The sequence below is a fragment of the Onychostruthus taczanowskii genome, unplaced genomic scaffold (assembly GCF_017590055.1).
Source record: "Onychostruthus taczanowskii isolate IOZ18803 unplaced genomic scaffold, ASM1759005v1 scaffold7, whole genome shotgun sequence".
NCBI classification, from domain to species: Eukaryota; Metazoa; Chordata; class Aves; order Passeriformes; family Passeridae; genus Onychostruthus; species Onychostruthus taczanowskii.
Genome location: NW_024504786.1, coordinates 3,890,048 through 3,913,224, shown reverse-complemented (window position 1 = coordinate 3,913,224; position 23,177 = coordinate 3,890,048). Strand labels below are relative to the sequence as shown.

At 41.7% G+C, this 23,177-nt stretch overlaps 1 protein-coding gene across 1 annotated transcript in view; it reads right to left on the bottom strand.

Annotated features, from left to right (window-relative positions):
• GLIS1 (GLIS family zinc finger 1) overlaps nucleotides 1-23,177 on the bottom strand; it is a 180,815-nt gene that overhangs the window by 73,455 nt on the left and 84,183 nt on the right. The window contains exon 3 of the mRNA XM_041421657.1: nucleotides 16,622-17,723. Within this exon, the coding sequence (XP_041277591.1) occupies nucleotides 16,622-17,723 (1,102 nt within the window). The remainder of the gene's footprint in view (nucleotides 1-16,621; nucleotides 17,724-23,177) is intronic.

Below are 23,177 nucleotides of genomic sequence, written 5' to 3'. Positions count from 1 at the left end.
ACCCAGAACAAACACAGGAAGCCAAGCTCCAAAACAAATACTGCGTAGGACACTGCTGCTCAAACCAAAATACCAGCCAAGGAAATATCCAAACAAAACACACTCTCTTGACACCAGTAAATGCTGGATCAAGCCCCTAATACAGAAAGATTAATCACTGCCCGTAACGTCTGTGTCTTTGGGAATTGTGTGAGAAGAACGATGGAACAACCACAAGCCATTTTGGAAGTTCCAACACTAAATGACTAAAGGATTCATCCCACTGTTAAATAACAGTTTTGAAAACAAAATAATGTATTCTTACAATAATATGATGTAACCTCTGATTTTCTTATTTTCCCTTTGCGAGACCGTTAGCTTGTATACGTGTTATTCACATTTCGTCTGTGTTCTCCTTGTATTTGTCTTTCCAAACATGGAATGAGTAATTCTGGAAGTAAAGGAGAAACTCTCTTCTTTGTCACTGAACTTAATTCCTCAAAGGCAGCAAAAAGGTAGCGTGATGAGCAAATATTTGAATAACAAGGGATCTATATAGCCACAAAAGACTGAAAATGGTCACAAAGACTGCATTTGCTTTGATAACTCAACAAAACAAGAGCTAGGATCTGACACTCCATTATTATTAATTAATAGACCCAGAACAAACACAGGAAGCCAAGCTCCAAAACAAATACTGCGTAGGACACTGCTGCTCAAACCCAAAATACCAGCCAAGGAGGCAACAAGATCAGAAATATCCAAACAAAACACATGCAGGGCCTGTGGCTGAGCCACAGGACTCCCACACAGCTACCTTCCACCTTCCTGAGGGGAAACAGAGCCCATGTCCTGACCCAAACATGGTCACCTCCTCTCCTTGCCAAACACCAGCTCTGTCTACCCCATCTCTGGCAATTCCAAGTCTTTAGGCTTCAATAAATGTAAGTGCTCTTCACAGCTCCTTCTCTGTTCTCCACCAGCTCCCTTCAGAGAGTGACCATTACAAAATCTGGGTGAAAAAAGAGCATTAGAACTCTCTGATGATCTCAGTAGTTGCCAAGGTCTCCCCACAGGGTCACTGGGGTCAGACAGCCCCCATGGATGCTCCCTTTCCCATAACATGTGCCTCCTTGCCAGCTCAAGGTGATATCACCCAGAGGATACTGATGGGATACAACTAAAACATGGGCCCAGCACCACTATCAGCTGTCACTTTTATTAATTCCTGAATTAAGCAATACACTGTGCCAATATATAACGAACCATCCTTTTCCTACTAATTCTTATTCTAATTTTTCATTTCCTGGCTGCCCCAAGACCAGAAATTAGAGCAATTTCCATGTGGTAAACTTGGAATTCTGCATCCACCATGAAACAGACAGGGCTGGATTTACAAAGGAAGAAAGGATAAAGGAGTTGCTCCCTTTCTTTTCCTTTTAGCACTGCACATTGATACATTCAGGTAAGAATGCCCTCTCCTCTTGTCACTTCTCAACTCCTAAATGACCACCATGCATGTGGTGTCTGCTGAATTTGAGGAACACTTGGCTTTCAGTGGGATGTGACTGGCCGTAACAAAAGGCTCCAATGTCTTACACTGTTTTGCCTTAAACATTGCTCTAACGTGCAATTACCATAGAATTCACTGAGAAAACAAAGTTCCTGGGTGATTCATGCTGCATATTTTCCCTAAACCTGAGCTAAAACTTTCAAAGCCTCCCAAACTGAATCACCAGCCTGAATCACCCTGTTTCCAAATGCGTGGGGAGCAGCTCAGAGGTGCTGCACACGGGAGCTGTGGAAAGCTCAGGCCAAGAGGGGGAAGTCACCCCCTTGCAGCAGAACCACTCAGGATCTTGGGAAGGGGGATTGATTATTGAGCTCGTATCATTCCAGCCCTGGCTGTGCTCCTGCTGGTTTGTGGTCAAGGGGAATTCTGCCCCTGCTTTCAGCACAGCTGATATTTGCCTTTAGGAATTGGCAGAGGCCTGAAGTTTGCAGCTGGGAAGGCTCCACGCAGGTGCATGAAGGATGGAGATCCTGCTCTTCTTGGAGACCAAAGGTGGGGACGCAGAGGTGTCTCTCCCTCACCAGGTGCTCCAGAGTGGACAGGACAAACTGAGAGAACAGCTACAATTCCACCTGGGAGTGCAATGACCACTCTGACTGCACACCCAACAGCAAAGCTGGCTTCTCATCAGCAAATATTTCTACATTTTTAGCAGAAGAATCAGCCCCTTTGCTCTCAGCCCTTCCCATCAACCTCTCTTTCCCTCACATAAGCACAATGACTTGATGGCCAAAATGATGCATCTATAATTTCTACAATAACATTATGAAACACTTCTCAAAATTTATCAAAACCAGACTCAGGTCATGAATAAAGCCACTGTACACTGATAAATGTTGTAAAGGACTAGGAATGGGGATTTAAAAGCTCAGTGTTCTTCATCTTTCATAATCTAAGTGAAAATTGGCTGCAATAAGTCCTAGAAATTTGACAGTCTAAATATTGCTGTTTACTCGTAACTTCTTTTAAGCTACATTTGCCAGAATTCCATATTTACCATTTTCTTAAGTATACACCAGTGTCTTTGACTGCATGGAGGGACAGAGTTGAAACAATGAAACATTTTCAATGCAGTACTGCAACTAAAACCACTCAATTTAATACACAGGTTTGACAGTCTAAGGCGTTTTGTCTAAGGTGGCTATTTTGCCCAGGTTTTTTTGGGGGTTTTTTTGTTGCTTGAAATGGGTTCCTGGGCAAAGCACCACAGATTTAGAATGACACACTGCCGTGTTTTAAAGGAAAATACGGTTTTGTTTAGGCTTTCACAATTTGTCTCTGGCAAACCATGACCGAAAACTCCAGAGTCAATTTATTTAGTGTGAACTGAAGTAACATCTATCTTAGTAAAGAAAACTTTACAACAAAAGAGCCTTTATCATAGTAAGGCCTAAGAGCTTTCCTTCTAAAAATGCAGGGCTGCCATGCAATTCTTAACTCACATCAATTCAGGAGGCTACGAGCCATGTATTGTTTGAAAACCATGGGGGTAAATCAAATTATCATGAATGACACTAATGATCCCACACTTGCCTGAACATAATGCACCTTATACAGTCTTGCCTTTAGGGATTATTTTTTATATATACAATTAGTACAAATGGCTTACTCTCCCTCTTTTGTTGACTTTACAAAGAAATGCACTCAGGTACAGAGTCTGCCTTTCCTGGGTTAATTATGGGAACCAAACCAGCCGTGCCTACCCTGTGAGAAGTCCCCAGGTAATACCTGGGAAAGCCCTGAGTGCAATAAATGGAGGAGCAGATCATAGAATGCATAAAATGACTACCCTCTACTGGATGGAGCCAGAGCAGCTGAGCTGTGTCAGTGGATCCTCAAAGCCATGATTTAATACAACTCCTTTCCCAGGGCCTGGGCTGGGTTTGGGTTTGCACAGCAGTGGATCTAAATGCAGCTGTCAAAAGGAATTCTTGGGCGAGCAGGGTATGCTGTCCTTGGGCAAAGCCAGCATTTCTACTAAGCACACGTCAATTTTAAGCACAATCTACAAAAAAAAGTGAAGGTTTTATAATGAGAGAAGAGAACCATCACAGACTTTCAGAAATCCAAATGGTTTCTCTGCCTTGCACTTTTATTTCCCAGCAAAATCAGGCCAGATCCCAGCTGGTAAAAACTGGCAAATTTCCATTAGCCTGTGGGTCATTAACTCTGAAAAAAGGGCAGTTTCAAAACCAGTTTTGTGTATAGCGTTAGTTTCTGTCAGTGTTGCTATAAACAATCAAAATTGAAAGTATCTGGTATGACTACGATACCCATTTATTTCTCTTGCCATTCAGAGATGTGTTCCAACCCTGATTTTCATAAAACAATTGACACATATCAGAAGCTATATCTGACAAGCTGAAATATTCAAACTTCTAAGTTTGCACCCTCCTGTCTACCTATAAAAATTTATGTGATGGTACTTACCATTACGTAAATTCTCCATGGCAGTGTTTTAAGCTGCTAAAGGGAAACAACTCATTCAAAATGGCTGGTGCAAACAAAGAGCAAAAAATTGACAAACGTAGGCCCAGATACAGATTTAGCAGAGATGTCTGCAAACAATCTGGCTTCTTTCCCTCTCCCCAGGTTTTATTCACCATCATCTGCCTGTGCTCCTGTACCTGTGCAGCTCCCACATGCCCAGGGCTCCCTTCCACAGCCGAACACAGAGCTGTCCCCAGGGCTCTGGGACAACCAGCACTGCACACCAAACAAGCTGGATCCAACACCTGAGTTTCACTGCCTGAATTTTGAGTGAGTAGGAGCAGGCAGCTGCAGGTGAAGCTGCTGCTGTGCTTAACAGTCTCTCTCTGCCCTGTTTCACAGCAGAAATAAAGCATCCATGTGTCATGGCACAGCGTTTCTGGCACAAAGCTCTATGAGGTGTGTTAGCTTTCACCGGAAACAATAGCGAAACTTTCCTTCATGGTGAGGAGAAACTTTTTGTTCTATAAAGGTCAAACCTGGTAAAGGCAAAGCAAAACAAAAGGTATCTTTCTTGGCAAATGGACTCTCTAGCCAGTCATCCCCCATTTCACACCTGCCACTGTGAAACGCAAGCACCTCTTTGTGAAAAGCTCTGCGAGTCTGGCCTGGCAGGACAGTGGGGTCCCCAACTGTGGGGATGCTGAGCACCCGATGCTCTGCATGGGGACCATCCTCAGCTACCTCACAGCAACATCAGCTGGAGAAAAATACATAAACAAAACATTCAGAATGCAGACATCTGAAGGCTTAAAACTGCATCCCTGTGCCTGCTAATGCACTTCCTTCTCTTACACCCTAGTAATGCAATAATCTGTGTTCAGAGAGTGGCAGAAATGTGATGTAATTTTGCTTTCAAAATTATTCCCTACAATTTATTTTCCAATTTTGTAAGACAGCTTATGTTACTCATACAGTTGGGCATCTTCTATTTCCACTACGAAATTATTCCACTCTAAAAGAGACCTCCTCTTTGGGAAACCTTTAGCGAAAAGTTAAATTCTCCTTTGCCTGATTTTGCCCAATCATCCCTACTTGTTTTCTATTCTTTTCTAAACAATCCCTCCCTTTTCTTTTCTCCCTACCCCAGTCTCAGTTTAATTCCTTTCATCTTTCCTTAAAAGACTGTCTCTCTGTCCCCTTAATCATTTTTTAATTTCCCATCCTTTAGGCAAGTGCCAAAGATGTTAAAATGAAAAATGGATGCTTGCCATAAAGGAACAGAACTCCTGTAACTCCAAAACAGTCGAAATCATGAGAACTTGCAGGCCATTACCCCATTATGCGAATGGTATTTTTACAGCACTAGAAATGAAGTAATGCAGCTACAAGTATTCATGTTTTAAACGTGCTGTCATTCTAGTGGCCTGGCTACAAGCTGCCTGAGAGGTACTGAGGAAGGCTGGGGGTATCACAGTCCCCTGAGAAGAAGACCCAAGCTTCACAAAGGTTCCTTCCATTCTGATCCATTTAACTTTGCTCAGAATTAAAAAGCCTTACCTTTACAAAGTCCTAAATTTGCTGCTTTTCAATATCCATCTGTGAGGATGCAGAATCCCTCACCCAGCCTTTCCCATTGTGCTCACTACTACCTCCAACACCCCTCCCTCCAAATTCAGCCAAGTCTCTTCACACCTGAAAGTATTCCTTTCAAAATCAGAACAGAAATCCTCAATGGTCAACTGTGATAACTTTGTCACTTCAGCTCAGAAGCAGGATGTATGCAGGAGGAGGTTTGCCAATCTGAAATGTAAAACATGTTATTTATCATCACCTACCTGGCTAAAAGAATTACCCTCACTAAGCTGGTGTGCTCTGTGCATCTGATGCATGTCTGGTTCCTGGGTGTTGTCAGCTTTTCACTCCTTGGCCTTGAAGACAAAGCATGACCTAAAAATGTTCAGCTGGACCAAAGTAGTCTAAACAGGGAACTCTGAGATCACCATGACCATGCAATTAAAAATGTCATTACATTTGAGGATATGCAGGAAGATAAAACCCTGCAAGTAATTGTGACACTTAAAAATATTTTCACACAATCTGCTTTTTTTCAAGATCTCCCATGTCTTTTCTGAGGGGACAGTTTATTACATGGAGGCAAGTGGGCAACACGTCAAGCAACAGACGTGGTTTTGTTGAGAGCACCCCACAGCGAGTCAGGTCTACTGCTGTTTTGTGAGTGCAAGCAAGTACCACAAGGTATCTATCTCTTGCCAGATCCCTTCTCCCTGCAGTACTTGAATGTGTTTTCAGGCATCATGACTTGCACCATTCCAGCAACATCCCCCTGGGCCTTGTTTTATGTAGAGACATTTGCTCGAGGTCCGCAGGGAACCGGGTTGAGACTGTGTCTCTTTGTAAGGAAAGCAGGGTAATTTCTACAGCTGGCCGGTTCCTGAGCACAGGCAGACAAACGTAGTCATACCCAATCTGAAATCAAGGGGAAAAAGGGCAGGATTTGTTTCACATGACTGAAAGGTCCTGACTTACAAGCCACAATGTTGACAATACACCTTTCCTGAAGGCACGGACAGAGAGGTGCTCTGTGCCTCTGGGTGTACTGAAGGATTCTTGTAGAGTGCTGCCTGGGCTCAGTGACCCGGATGGCCCCACCAGCTCTGCCTCGTGCTTTCCTTTTTGTAATACTCCATCTTCCTCAATCTCTCGCTGAAGCAGGGTGCAATCACATCAACATGGGTACAGCAGATTAGTTTTACAAGGTTCCCACCAGTCTGACATTCATCAGCTTTCTAATCTCGTGGTAACACAATCCCCTTTACAAGTAGGCGCTCGCGCTCTCAGGCCGAGGGCTGCAGGTTAAACTGATACCCAGGTCCTGCATTCCACCAGCTGCTGATTGACTGACCCTGTTCCTGACATTCCCAGGGCCTGGCAGCCCTCCATGCAAGGGTTAAAGGGAAGTTGTAAGCAACGGTTCTAAAACACTTGGAAGAATCTCCTTGAATCGAAACCATTTCATAAAAGGCTCTCTGCCAGGCAATAAAATATTTTTTGATGGACTCTTATTTTATCATTACCCATGTAAGAAAAATGTATTGCAAGAATCCCAACACAATTCAGGGAAGTAATCATTTGCAGATTTAGTAGGCATTCTCAATTGGCAAAAATGAAAGATTTATTGTAGGCATGATGAAACAAAGAGCAGTTGTGCAAACTTTACTGAGCTGGATTATGAGAACATGCTTTTTCCATTTCCCACTTTTAAATGCCTTGGATGCAGTTTCAAAAGACAGATCAAGATCAATTATTTAACAGTGCAGCTCCACTGTACCTGAGCAGAGGATCTCTTCACACATATGTTATCTGTACACAACAATAAAAGAAGGAGATGGAGGGAAGACACTGATATAGACAGCTACAGCAGACTTTGAAATAAAACTCCTATTGTTCCTTGACTCCACAATCAGCCAGGGATGTAAATAGAAAAGTCAGACACTGACAAATGTCTGTGATTAAATACACAGCTATCTGAAATGCAGCCATTTCTGACTTGCTCAAATACAGAAAATACAGGTGTCCTCAAGACAGAACACAGGGCACTGAATTCTCTACAATGGTGACATTTTCTTTGAAAGCCATAGTACAGCTGATTAAAATCACCGTCTTGCACACCTCTACTCATGAGAAAAATGTTCTGAAGTAGAAGGGACTTTCTGGTCAGCAACGGTGCAGAGTCTTACACCAATTTTACAAAATATGTGAAAGAGAAGATACTTTGGGAAGGAGGAGATTTTTCCTTGCCTTTTCTGCCAGGCATTTAATGTGCTCTTTACAATGACAACAGTTTAAACAGGGAGAGAAAGCAGCAGAGTAATTTGTCTTAATTCAGCTGTATCCAGAACTTGGGCACAAGGGTTTTCATCACACAGGAAACGCTGTTGGCAGGCAAAAGCTTGAAAGAGCTTTGAGATTCTCAGCAGAAGGAATGATTAGAGATGCAAAATAGTATTATGGGCACATTAAGTTATTGGCCTCAGTATATCACTATGATTATTCACCCTCACTGTGCTCCAAAGAAATTTATTTCATTGGACTTGTAAGGAAAAGGAGATCAAGGCAACAATATCCCAAAGTGTTCACGACACTTTAGTAACTCAGTTCCTGCTCCTCTTGAGAAGGAGAGGACCTCAACTTCAGAGGTGCAGAGCGGGGCACCTCCAAAACAAACCTACCCAAAACCAGGCCTGCTTTTGGAAATAGCTCAGAGTGAGCTGTCAGATGCCAGCAGGTCACATTTTGATATATTCAGCTTAACCAGCACATTGTTTTTTTACCAGACCCACTGGACTAGTTGCTAAATGAGCCAGTGTAGGTTTCAGAATGTGACCCTGCACTGTGCAATGATGGCTTTTCATTTCTCATCTGATATTAAAGTCCAACTGCTGCTGGTTTGCCCCAAAGTAACAAACAAATGCATCACATTGAGAACTGAGATAAAACTGCATAAACGACTGTATAAAGTTTTTAATGTGCACTAAATTCCTCTTTCTCCCCTGAGACTATTATACAGCCTCTCTGTTGCCTACAAATGCAGATTAAGATTTTTATTAAATGACATAGGTTTCACTAATATGGAGTATTAAAACGTATTGGCCTAATAAGAAATATTATTAACTATATTGTTGGCACGGGTTTTAAACAATATTTAATTTTATGGCTTTTTAATTTGACCAAGCCTTCTGCCAGGTGATACAAACTATTTTTCCTTCGTGAGGTTAATCACTGTTCAGAGAGGCTAAATCACTGAGAATTCTGAACAATTCCTGCCACTTTTAATAATCCCCACAGAACACATACAAAGGAATAAAATAAAGCCAAGCACTTAACCTCAAAAACACAAGCATAAATACTTTGCTTAAAATTTTAGCACTTAACAAGTTCTGCATCAAGCAGCAAAGTTGTCCACCAAATGACAGGATTAATAATATTCGGATGCAAGTTGTTTTTTATAAATTAAATTTCAGGGGGTAAAAAGAAGATTCCTCTCTATTGCTCATAGCTATTATTCAAATCACTAAATGCACCCTGCTTTCCCAGATCTTCTGGAGACAACTCACCCTCCCAAAACGATGCTGGATCCTGCACAATTATGGTTTTAGGACACAAATGCTGGACACATCTTTGAGGTACTTTTGAGATACATCTTGAGATGTATTAAGGTATTCCTACAGGAAACAGGTATTTCACAATTACATTTCCGGCTTTGTAAACCTTATTACTAGAGTAGAGAATCTGACTAGTTGAGGGTGTATCACTTATCTTTACTACTGAGCAGATTTAAACAGTGAAACCCATGGATGATTAACTCCAAGGCAGGGGAGACTGTGAGAAAGAAACCTTGTCACACTTTTGCTGCACGGGAAATGATGAGCTACAGAAATCTTGAAGAGTTATTGCAAATGCAGTGCTTAAAGACTGGAAAGCCTTTAACCCTTTCTGCTCTTCAGATGTGATTATTTGATAAAATCCATTGATCTGCATGGCAAAGAAAGTGATCTTGTGGTGCAGCTGGAATGAATTGGGAGTTAGGAGGCTGTTTGCAAGATATCTTCAAAAGGTGATGCCTCATGAGAGGTTTATAGGTCTGTGCTGAGACTGGGGTTTGAATAAATCTGCATGCAGAACCAGGCCACAGCAGAGCTGGAAGTAATTGTGAGTGTCTTAATGTAAGAAAGAATCACTAGTTGCTGAGTCCTGCGGGACAAGAGGATAAAGACAAAAACATGGTATGGAGATGTCATTTTCTTATGCAAACTGGGCAAAGGGAAGGGAAAGGAGACAAGAAGAAATCTTCCAAAAAAGACCTGGGAGACATGCCTAGAAGTTTGCTGGGCAGCCAGACGTGGCAGGTCACAACTAATAAATTTCACTTTTCGAAACTGGGCGTACTTCAGCCCATATTATTTGACAAAGAACATGAATGACTTCGCTTGGCATGGAGGAGCCCTGGTACAACTGCCCATCCTGTGTGCCACAGGAATGCCAGCAGCACAGTCCCTGGAGAGAACCACTTTTAATACTAAACTGTTCCCTACTTGAAGATATTCTCATTGAATCAGAGCACTGTCAGGTATTTGTCAAAGGCTCAGTGTTTAGGATTCTGACAAATATTTGTGGCTTTGCAGGCAAATGGATCATTTTCCTTGTATTCAAATCAGGTCACAGTTGGAATTGTGGTGAAAAATATGTTTCAGTAGCCGAATCAGAACACTGAAGAATGAAGAGAAGATAAATCAGTCCAGGATGAGCTGAAATATAATTGTTTGGGGGACTCTACTAACTAAATAAAAACACTGAATAAATCAAATGGGAAAAGCTTTTAAACAACAACAAAAAGAAGTGTCTTTGTTTAAACCTTATTCATTCTGAAACAGAAAGTAAAAAATGATGGGTTGAAATACTGAAATATTTTGAAAATAGCACATTGTCTATAAAATGTCAATAGTAACAAAATCCTCTAGTCCTGTTCCCCCATCACTTCTTTTCCAAAACGAAGGTGACCCAGATTCACTAATGACTTTTTCTCATTTTCTACTGTGATCGTACTGCTGGTTTGAAAAAACTGGCGGAATCCCTAATAAAGTTTCTATCATGGAGGATGGAAATGAATATCCATGCTTTTGTCACAAGGTTATCTGTTCCCTAAACCACTATCTGCCTATCACCTCACCTTCAGCAGATACCAAGTATTGTTAATGGAAATTATCCAACACTGTGAGAACCATAATAGTGCCAATTAATTACTATATCCTATGGCAGGGAGTTTCACAGGGGGAGTGCCCACTATGTTGTGGGGATAGTCCTGTTAACACCCCACTTTGTTTCTTATTTAACACACTGAACAGCAATACACACAGTCACCAGATCTGCACAATGTATCAGGAAATCTTCAGGATTAGTATGTTTTAAACAGGTCCCAAATTACTTCATAATTTATCAGGTCAAATGAAATTAAACATTCTTGTAGGATAAAAAAGTATGTGTCTGAAAGCCTCCTCCACAGAAGTTTCATGCTATACCTCTAATTACCATATTCCATTTCTCAGATCTCTTCAGTGTCCTGTAAAACATTTTTAAGGCAGACAAGTGAACTTGAAAGCCATTCTGGATTCTGGCAGCAACACTTGGAATTTACTTCATTTTAATTTATTTAGATTTACGCAAAAAGAACCCTGGCAGTATGTCAGCCAGACCTAACCCATATCAGACTGCTGGAAAGCAGAAGAAAAGGCAGCCAGTCCAGCTGTCTCAGAGCACAGTTCCACCAGGTCCAGCATCCTGTATCATTTTTCTATCAGCCTGATAAAGCAGATGCACATCATAGAAGCCCAACAATGCCAGGACCAAACTGGGAGGCTGATAATCCTTCAGGAAAACCCTGGCAGCTCCCCCCTCTGCAGCCCAGCTCAAGGCAAGGTCTCGCCCCCAAGGGCAGTGCGGGGCCATGGCACTGTACTCATCTGCAGCTCTGCCCTCCTGCACTGGAACACGGGACAATCCCATTCACAATGGAATCTGGGCCCAGTAATTTCTGCTGCTTTTGCTCTGCAAGATCTGTTAGTGTGGAGCTTTCCTGTGGGCAGACATGAGTTCAAATTCACCAGCTGGTTGGGCATGAGCTGAGAGAGAGCCAAGCCTAAAGCCAGTTTTTGGCCTGCCCTCCAGTGCTGGGGCATACTTAAACCCATTTGTACTGCCCTGGAATCTGCAGTGGGCTTTGTAAATAAACAAACATTGTGTTGCCACAAAACCACTGAATTGCTGTCTACTCCTCTAATCAGAGTGTTCTGAATGCTGACGTTCCTTGACAGTATCGGGAAATGCCATCAGAGACCTAATAAAAAGAGAGATCTCTGGTGAGGCAGCTTTGATAGAATGGATGTTTCCTACTACTGACTTCAAAGGAAAGAAAGTGAGCCCAATATTATTGTTGTTCTTTTAAAGCACTCCTTTGGCATCAGTGCATGACACCCTCCACTCCAAAAGCTGAAAACACTTTCCAGACTTCCACAACATTCCCTCGAGTCAGGCATGGAAACTCATTGTTTAGGTGAAGCAACTCACAAGCGGATAAGCTGCTGCATGCAGACCACTTTCCCCACAGATGCAGGGCTGTCCCTGAGACTCCTCTGTAGCTGTAGCCCTCTAGAGATCTCATTTCCCACCCTGCATTGCTGGAGACACGCTCCCCACCGACTGCAGACGGCATCAGGCTCGCCATCTACTGAGAACAGAGATGCCACACTGGTTTCCTCAGAAACAGAAGCAATAATAGTAATCTGCTCCACAGGCATTCTCCTGTATTCCCAATAACCAGGTCGCTGCCCGTGAAGTGTTACAGATGCAGCCAAGCCTTCTGATGAAAGCTCTCACACACTCACATCATGTCAAACCACCTGCGTCAGAGACGTGCAGCGAAAAATTTACAGGAAGTTCAGCCAGAGCACAATCTTCAGTGCAATCTGTACAAAAATCTGTTTCACCAGTAAATTGTAAATTGTTAGTTTGTGTGAAATGGTGATTGGAACACAAGATCTGCCCTGGAATGCTGGAATTGCCTAAAGACACCCTAAGGCAAGTTACTTATCTTCTCTGTCTCAATTTCCCCATGTTTAATGCAGTATCTGTGGTGTCTCAGCCTTAGGGATTCAAAAGAACTGACTACAAACAGCACAGGTGCTGAATTTCACTGTGTACAATAGAGCACCCAAATCATTCCATTCAGATTCCTCCCAAAATCAGTATCTTGAATATATACATGAAAAAAAGATTCTGCTTCAAAGTCTTAGCTCTCTAGGCAAACACAGATAAACAGGTCTAGAACACACAGAGGAGGCATTTGTTTCTTTGAAATACAAAAACCTAAAGGCATTAACCATAAATATTATCCCTGTCCAGCTCCTTTCATGGATGTCACATACATTATGATAGGCAATTTCTATAAACACTAATTACATCTGTAGAAATTACATACAGATAAATCATTTACCTTGATCCTGTCTGGGAAGGCCCCTGAGCACACATGAATGCAGTGGTGGGAACATTGTTTCTACTCGTTATGAAGCCGCAAGAGTACAAGAGGGTAAACTAATAAGCCAAGTACAGATTTGTCCAATTCAAACAATTCTAGACAACTAAATGAGCAGCTCTGTATTTACATTTGCAAGCAGAGGCTTAAACCAAGGATGCAATATCTGGAGATCAGCATGCTTCTAGTCACCAAACTATTCAAAGAACTGAAAGACAGCAAAAGATGCAGTTATGAGAAACTTTTTCTCTTCCTTTTTTTTTTGAAAAAAACCATTTAAGCTTGCTAATTTTTGCTGTCTCAGACAATCAAAATTCCAATTGTCTGGGACATCAAATCTAAAAAAGCATGAAATTAATCTTCAGAAGTTAAAGTCTTAAAGGCATTGCATCACTATTTTTGTTGGATATATTTTTGATTATAATGCAGATGAACCCCAAATTTAATAAAACTAAAATAACATGAGTTAAGTATGAAACATAACAGGATATTGCAAAGAGATTAGGTAGTTTCCTTTAGACTACTTGCAGAGCCCAAGGAAAAACCAAACTGAAAGATACAATGACGAGAAGGCACCACTTAATTAGAATATTTAACAAAATATGAAATCAGAATACTCATAGTACCAGCTTTGGCAATGGAACACAGTGAGCAGAATATGGACCTAAAACATCAGCAGTGCTCCACACCAGATCCTGTTTTGCCTGTCGCCTGTCTGTAGTAAAGAAAGAAGCAGGCTCACTAAATTCAAACCAGCTGCAACAATGAGAGTGTTACAGTTGGACTGAAGGAAGCTTACCTCATGAAAGTATTGTGGAAACTGCTGTTGGAAAGATAATAAAAGGATTAACTGCAGTTTTAGTGAACCATTTACTTTTCAATCAAAATGTCTCATGTATTTCCTGTTCTCAAGTAGCTTGAATTCCAAAATTCCTTTGTCTATTACAGTACATAGTAGCAAAGCCTGTCATAAGAAATTAATAATTTTACATGGAAAAGTACTTTTATGTATGAGGGCAGGGTGCTGTTCACTGTTAGCTTCTCCTGAACAGTTCAATACCTACTCAGGCAGTAATCTTACAGGCAAGAGAGAAATCGAGGGCTTAAAAAGAAAGTACAATGGGTAATTGTGAACAGCTAAAGAAAATCTCCACTACAAATACAGGAGATGCAAAGTTACTTTAACAGAGCTACAGCAAAAACAAAACAAAATCTCAAACCTCTACAGACAGAGAATAAATTGCCTTCTTAATCTGCAGGAATAACAGCACAATTATTGCCACATCAAAAGAAAAGCCATCATTTAAAATGACGTGACATCACTGCACAGCACAACACTGCACAGCAACCCCTGTTCCACGTGGAATGGAATTCACTGGGCAAATAATCCCATTTGATATTAATAACTTCAAGGAGCTGTGCTGCAGCTTTGGGTCCTGCCCCTGCTAGATCAAGCTCTTTTCAAGGTATAAAAACTAAATTTGCAAAAAAGAGATGGTTTCTGTGTATTCTCTTGGATCCACTTCCCTCCCTGCAGAATTCCAGACTGCAACATTTAACACATGATACCTCTGCTGACAGTGGATGGCTCTGACTGTGGGAAGAGAAGAGTTAACTCCAAGTTGAGCAATGTGGAGCTCCCAGTCCTGATTGGGCTGTTCCATGTATGGGAACAACTACAATATCTGCCCCAGTAAAAGAGATCTTTACATGCTTACATGCCAAGGCTATATAAATATGACATAAAGGCTGTCTGCAATATCAGATGCAGAGGTTTTTCCAACCTATTCACCAAACCTTGATGTGTTATCAAAAGCTGGCACTTTACTGCAGATGAAATTAATTCAAAGTAGGACATTTTTAGCATTTGCTAAGCTATCACAGCATTTCTCTGGTTTACCAAGTTTTCTGTAGGAATGGGAATGTAACATTAGAAATCTACCATACAATACCTGTTAAATATGCATTTTTCAGGAAAAGAGACAAGTTCCCTTATCCACAGAGTCTACTGATCTTTCAGCACCACAGGAAACTGATCAGGCCTTCATGTTTTAAGTATGTTTTCAATCTACTTACCTACACTTTGGTTTGGAAAGAAGCAAACTTGTATTATTCTTTGATAATTTATAACTAAAAGAGATCTATTCAGGGCAAGTTAAATTCATTTGTACATTTAGAAAATGTCATTGAGCTACTTCTGGAATAGAACCACTCAGTTCTTGCTTTCAAAGCAAAAAGAAACACATAGCCTTAGAGTGTTTCCATTTTGAACAATTTGATGGTATTCTCTAAGCATGGGCACTGCTTTCAGTATTATCTTAGGGAATACCCACTAAACTGTGCAGACATTAAGACAATGTTTTTCACTTATCCAATGGAAGTAAAAAGATAATCAGGACAATCACTTACAGAGAAAATTTTTCTCTGCAACACATTTTGAATACTCTTGTTTTCTTCCTTCTCCCTTCCATAACCATTGCAGGCCTGAAAGCTTTTTCTACAAATATTCTCCCCTATTCCTCCATAGAAAGCTACAGCTTACCATGGAAAAGTTTTCCATTGCATCATGCTCTGATCAGAACAATAAAATAGACATATAGCTGAAAATTCTGCCTATCACGAGCCCAACCTGCTGCCACAACCATTCCCTTTGTCTGCACTTTTTTGTGCGTGTGCATGCGTGCACACGCGTGTGGCTGTTACAAATGAGACTTCCCAAATTTCGTGGCCCAGTTTGGAAGCTTATGTCAAACTTGTTTTGCTTCATCTGTTTCAGTCAGGGTCTTATATCATTGTTGTTTCAAACATGTGGAAAGCTTAATGGAAGTCATTAACTTTTATTTTAGTTTGGCCATATTGTCATCATGGTGGGCAGATGCAGAGATGGTGTTATTCCCAAGATCCTCTTTTTGGAACACTGCTGTTGTTTACATCTTCTTGATCAGAAGAGAACAATGGTTTTTACTTATTTTTAAAGCTCTGTTTCGCAAATTAAAAAAGCCCCTAACAACCTTTGAAAATATAATTGAATATATTCTTTTTAGTCTTTTAACTGTTTAAAATCCTTTAACAAGTTTCTTTCTTTTGTCTAAACTACATTTGAAGCTTTTGCACTCACAACTCTATGGGTTATTGTTCAGCTGAAGGAATGAAAAGAATTTCATTAGATGTGTTTTATGTTTCTTGATTAAAAATGTCACCCGAGGCTCAGTGACTTTGTTTTACGTTAAATGATGGCTGCGTGCTTTGATCATCACTTTATTAGTGGTTTAATGAATATTAAAAAAACAAAGCACTGTATTAAAAGTTAAGCTCTCATATAAGGAAACCGAATCCCTTCTCCAAGAACTACAGTATTTCTTACTCAACCATTTCCTTCTAGATTAAGGTTTTCTCCAATTCCCCTTTAGCCTGCTACAGACTAAGTTACAGGAAAGCACAACAATTATATTGGAATAAGATCGAAGAGAGAGCAAGAAAGAGAGAAGGGCAGTTATGTTTCTATTCAAACAAATATAACCCAGACTTACCATGCACTTGTTTGGTTTTTCTCCAGAGTGAACCCTCATATGAATCAGCAGTTTGTAACGAGCATTGAAGGGTTTATAGCGGCGGACACAGCCTGCCCAGAAGCAAGTGAAGTCCTCTCCTTTCCTCTGGTCAATGTGAGTCTTTTCTATGTGTCTGACCAGTTCATCTTGTTGGTCGTAAGTGGCACTGCAGTCAATCCACTGACAGACCTGCTTGCCACTGCTGAGGTCCTGCTCATCGCCGTCGCTGGGCTGCAGGGACTTGGGAGACACGGAGGTGTTGAGGTGAGGCAACGTCCCTGGGGTCTGGCTGAGCTGCTGGTGGAGGTGGTAAGGGGGAGGCAGCCCCTGGTGATGGCGAAAAAGATCAGCAGTGGAGGAATAATCGTCAGCCGGTTCTTGTTTCAAGAAACTCACCTTCTGGGTCCCGTGTGAGGAGTTCTGGTGAGGAAGGCTCGTGCCATTCATCATAAGGCTGAGGCTGCCATTCTCCTCGACTTGCTGCATTTGTATCTGCTCACAGTCACCTCTGTCACATTCAGTGGAAAGAGGTACAAGACATGCTGGAGGGGAGGGAATACTGCAAGGGTTTCCAGGCTGAGAGCAAGACTGGGGCTGCGAGGATTTTTGAGCGCTGTGATGACTGATCTCCACAGGATGAGAGGAAATGCCAGCTGAGTTAGCTCGCAGTCCATTCACACAGGTGACCAGTGACGTCTGCGACGTGCGGATGATCGCTGTAATATCGATTCCTTCGGCTGAAGACGGCACAACAGAGATGCATCTCTTCTTCAGGTTGCTTGTTTGTAGCCTGGCCGAGTGCTGAGGGGTGCCAAGTGACAAAGGACCCAGGGAGGAGCTGTGTTCATTATTAAACAAGTAGGATGAAAGTGAATTTGTAAAGCTACTATTCATTAGGTCTAGTTCAGGATGCAGACTACTGGAGGCTCTCAGCTCCATCCCCTCTGTAATCCTCCTATATGTGGAAGCCTCAGACAGAACCTTATAATCACTGGGGCATTCTTGTTTAATGTGCTGAGCCGGGTGACTTCCATTCAGGCATGGAGCAGCAGAATCTACTGAGTCTTGAAACCTGGGTGACCTGCAATACAGTTTTCATTAAGCATCACTAACCATCACAGGGTTTATGATTTTTGCACAAGACACAACACCTGTTAAGCCCTGTGGAATGGAAGCACTTGCTCTCTGCTGATGTTGCCTGTCTAATGCAGCAATTACACCAAAAAAATCTGCAATGCTTCCTCTCCAACCTGTGTAAAGACAGCATCATTTTACACAGGATTAATTTGACACACTGGGTTACACGCGGAACAGAGAATCTTCACTGCTACAGGCAGCTCATCAATCACGATTGAGGCTTTCAGTGCATAATAGACTGGGCAAAACAATAGCTCAGAATGAAGTTTGAGAACTTTGGACATTTTTGAATTATTCAAATATTGTCATTTTCCTCACAGCACACTGGGAAAATGCCTCAGCATTCTTGTCGACACAAAAAAGGCTAGCTGAGCTTTGCTTACATGTCAGAGACATGCTTTCCTTCGCTAAATTAAAAAAGGAGTCAGATCACTGAGCAAAAAAGGAATACAGCAAAAGAACTGCTTGCTTTCAACCAGCACTCCAGAGTCAAGGAGAGATCAGCTGAGTATTTACTTCCACAAAATAAAAAGTTCACAGCCAGTAAATTTAAAACGGCAGCCTATATACTCCCATCTCCATTTTTCATAATAAAGAGTGCATGGGACTGTAAATCACAGCTCTGTTTTGCAGAAGTGATTTTTCACCATTTTTCATGTGTGTTGAATCCTTTCATTGAGGAAGCAGAACCTTGAGGAACTCCACAAAAGACTTTTCCGAAAAGCACTGCATTAAGAAACATTTCCTCCTAACATTTTCTTCCAAGCAGTTAGCAACTGGTTTATGACTTAAAATAAAACATTTTATCTCAGCTATAAACATTTACTGTGGATGATCCAACTGTGTGCTTTTTCTTAGGAGCAGAGGGTGTTCCTTACATATCCCTAAAGCAGGGAGGGTTTAACCTATGGCTTCATTGTGCCAGACCAAGGAGAGGAAACAGTACATCTGTGTGCAGGAAAGGTGTACCTGAGCTAATAAACCCTCCAGAGAAGTGCCCCATGGTTCTTAAGCTGACATGTTCCACTTAAATGAATTTTATGCTTTTATGATGCTAGCACCACAAAAGCTGAAGAAAACCCAGCCATTTGGCAGCTTGTGACACCACAGCTAAGGCAGGTCTGACACATTTTAAAGCATGAAACACATGCACTTAAAAGTATTTTGGACATTTATACACTAAACTATGAACCTGATGAATAAACTGCATTTATTTTACACTTTAGATTATTTTATCACTATTATTTCCATTAATCCATCACTAATATTAAGATGGGAAGCTGGGATAACTTCTAAAACTTTCTTGGTGATAGCTCTCAAAAGAACAAAATGGGATGGAAAAAAAAAATAACAACAATCAAAAGCTTAAAAATACTTCCTTCCCATGAAATTAAGGTTGTCAAAACTGGCACCTGTCTGAGGCACACAACTGGGAACGCTGCATTCACAACTGACAGGTTTCTAAGTTCCAACAGGGCTTAATGTAAAAAAACCCTTTAAGATCATGAGATATGTTAAATTCCCCACCATTCACTGATACAGAACATTCAGAGCATTCATTTTCCACCAGAAAGTTTAAAACAGTGCATTAAAAAATTCTAGAGGTTTCCATAAACCATTGTTTGTAGTTTCTCCCTTTAGGTTTGCACAGTTGGTCTCTGGATAAACGTAAAGCACCTGTTTCTGCAGATGGCAAATTTACATTCTAAAAAACCAAACCAGCATTCACACATTATTTTTTAACATTTACAGAACCATATGTCTGTAAAATATGTGGCATAAGTATATTTTTATTGCACATGTTTGGGAAACCCTGCTCTGTTTGCTCACTGAAAGAGTGGTGCTTTAAACTCATTCTGAGAAAGGCTTTACAGTATGTTATGCCAGGCACAGCATTTCCTATTACTTGGTTTCTGCTGTACCAAAACTCTTCTAAATAATTCAGTCTGTATCACAGTTTAGTGGTCCCAAAGCCTCAGGCTAAAGTAAACTCAACATATTTCCTACATCACATAAAGCTAACCCAAGCCTTACATTTCAGCCTGTGATAATTGGTGTTGTATTATTAAGCCTTATGTAAAGCTCCCATCTTGCCAGAAATCCATGAGAGAAGTTTGGTTTTTGATTAAGCTGGAATCAGTGCAGAATACCTGCAGGGTCCTGAGAAATACTAGGTTTCAAAATCCTCAGGAACAGTGACCTTTCCAGCAGAGGATCTTACTCAGAACCAAGACTGTATTGATGTGATGTTGCAGTGCAGATTCTGAGACTCACAAAAGAGAGTTCTGAACCACAAGGCAAGCTGGAATGCCTTACTTCAAAAGCAAATGAGATGAGGGCACTAAAGACATGCTTCCCATTGCCACAGATGTGTCTTATTCATTCTCTGCCTACAAAAGAAGCACAGGCTGCTTGTGCAGGTCAGAACCAAGTCCTCTCCAGGATCTGCAGTCTTCTCTGTAGTACTGTATATTTACATACATGATTCATCCTGTGTTAGTTAACTCTGCTGGGAGAAATCCGACATTTCTTCAATTTCCTGATGTTTGAGTGTTGGGGTACCTGATGTCAAGTGCATTAATACAAAGTTCCTGTATTCCTGGCAGAACTTTGCCATCACTATTCTAGGGAAAGCCCTGCTCATTTCTCTCTGTCCTGGAGGGGTTGAAGGGAGAAGGGGCACAGAAGCAAAACCAATGCAGGAGTGACACAAGGTGTCTGGCAGCCAGTTTGCACGGGGGCTTCCCTTATATCCACTGACTCTTTGCCCCTGGCATTTTGCTCTTACAGCCACGGAGCAGATTCCAGGCCTGGTACCCACAGGCTGCACTGGCTGTAGGGATTTCACAATCTCTGGACAGTAGCCAAATATAAATATAAATGCATATGAAATAAACAGGTAAGATGAGAGGGACAAAGGAGAGCAGGGCAGTGCAAGAAGCCCTGGACACACAGACCAGCATCAGCAGCTCTGAGGGGGCTTTCACTGGAAAGACAGTGGGGTGAGCAGAAGAATATACCCCACAAACCTCCCTTCAAAGGGAGCATCCACACACCAGGGATGGACAGTGTAAGGGAACAGAACTGCCTCTTAAGCTCATGAAAGCTGAGTGTAAGGCCTTTGAAGAGTAACAGCAGCCTCTCAGAGGATACTGAGGCAGTGTTTCCTAAGAGACTCCCTTACGTGGTAATTGGAGCCAGAGCACGAGGCCAGTAGCACCATGCCAGAAGCGCTGCAGTTCCCAACTGCCCTCAGAGGAAAAGATGACTGTATCTGAAATCTCCGGATTATTTACAAAACATACATGCCTTCAATTGCCACTGGAAATGTGCACCCGGTGATAACTGACAGTTTCAAGAAGCTGGAGGGGATTGTTCTGTTGCACATCCAGGGACCCTGTGCAACACTATCCGAGCGCTCTGATGTCTTCCCTGGGTTTTACATGCCGAGCACTGAGCGTAGCGTGGGCGGGTTTGCCGTAGCTGATAATGGATTATTTGACAAAAGGCCAACATCAGCTGTGTGCTGCCTCCAGTTGTGGTGAGGAAGGTATTGGGACTTTTCCAGTCCCACACACATTGCATTCACAGATAGAATGTAGCAGCAATTATGCTGCACAGCTTAAAAGTTATTAACTGAGTGGGGAAAAGGGGCCAGGAAGAAGAAGGATCATGGTTATTGGACTAAAGCAGTCATCCCTAGAATACAGTTTCCAAGGGAAAACAATTTCAGGGGGAAGCTGAAGAGGATAACAAGTTTCAGTGCATTGAAGCGAAAAAAGGACAATCAAAACCCCAAATCCTAAAATCAGATTTTTGATTGCTAGGGGAGGTGCTCCATGGTTTGTCTGGCTTTTCCTTGGATGTCCCATAACCTAGAAATGCAAAGTGGTTCAAAGTTCTACCCAGAGATATTGTTTGAATTTATGTCTCCCTTTATTTCTGTGCTGGTCATTAGAGCTGGGCAGAACAAGCAAAGAGAGTTTGTCCTGATGTCCATGTGCTCCAATATCTGACAATTGCAGCCCTACTTCTCTCATCCATTTTCTCATGAAGGCTGAGATCTGGGAGGCACAGAGCACCCTTGGCTCCCACTGCCACTCCTCTCCTGGGCATCACTCCCAGCTCAGGCACTTCTGAGTCACCCATTCTCCTGCTTTCAGTTTTTCAGGGAAAGACCTTGTTTTCTGTTACTTGCTTGTCAAGAATCTTTAACATCACAAACAGCATGAAAATAAATGGTCTGAAATGCTGTCCACCTTCTCTCAAATGCCAAGGTTTTGGCCCTGTGCCATGTGTCTCATGAAAAGCACTGTGATATAAGGAGACACTGTGTCTGTGAGGATCACAGAGCAGAGCTGGGCATTGGCTTCATCTTGCAAATCCCACGCACACAAATGCACTATTAGCCAGGTGGACATACAAGCAGAGCATGACCAGCGGGATACAAAAACAACCCATAATGTCCTTCAGGATATTCTCCAAACATTTTCGAACTGAGAGGCAGCAGAGTCTCAAGGCTTTAGGCCATGCCACAAAGCAGAGAGAGGGAATCAGGCCTATCACCTGCTACTTTCTCATGTTATGCAGTCAACAATCCTTTATGTTGTTCTGGGAATCCTCTTCCAAATGGAGACTGGAAGGGGTTCATATTTCTGAGGATGGGTACTGTGATGCCAGGTATGAAGGTATCTGTCATTTCCTCATTATAAAATTCACAAAAAGGTTCAAAAAGATCTAAGCAGAGTATTCTCTTCTTCCTTTTGTTTGCTCCTGCCCTAATTATCTTTGTTTCATAATTGTCCTCACTGACAGGATGAAAAAAAAATGTTGATAACTGCCAGACTCACATTGAGCCATAAAGAAACCAGGAGGGAGCAGATTTACATCCAGCTGCAAAGGCATCTACGAATCCTTGTGGCAATAGTGGATTATTTTGTTGTGGCATGAGTATTATTTATCCTTTTCAAACAAACAAGCAAACAAACATGTAAAAAAGTCTTTCCACTTGCTTGCCACATTACCGTGCCTCTTTCTCCTGAAAACACAGATGTTCTTAACCCACCAGTAAACTGAAAAGGGGAAACAAGGCATGAATATGTATAATAAAATCAGGAACAGTCGGATTTTCAAGACCAAGCTGTAGGCCATATTCCCCTTGTTGTGATTATGGAAATTTCAGAGCCTGATGGGTCCATCCACAGAGTGCCAAATATTCCAAGTACCTAAGATAAAGGCTGCAACTTTATTGAGGCTTTTCTTTTCTACAACTCATCAAAAAGGTCAAGATTATTCCTATTACATCCACTGCCAAAAAGCAGTATAATTAAAATAGATGGATAGATTTTAATTTGTAACAGGTTTCTATTCACAATGGATGTCTGTTTAGGGTACTTGT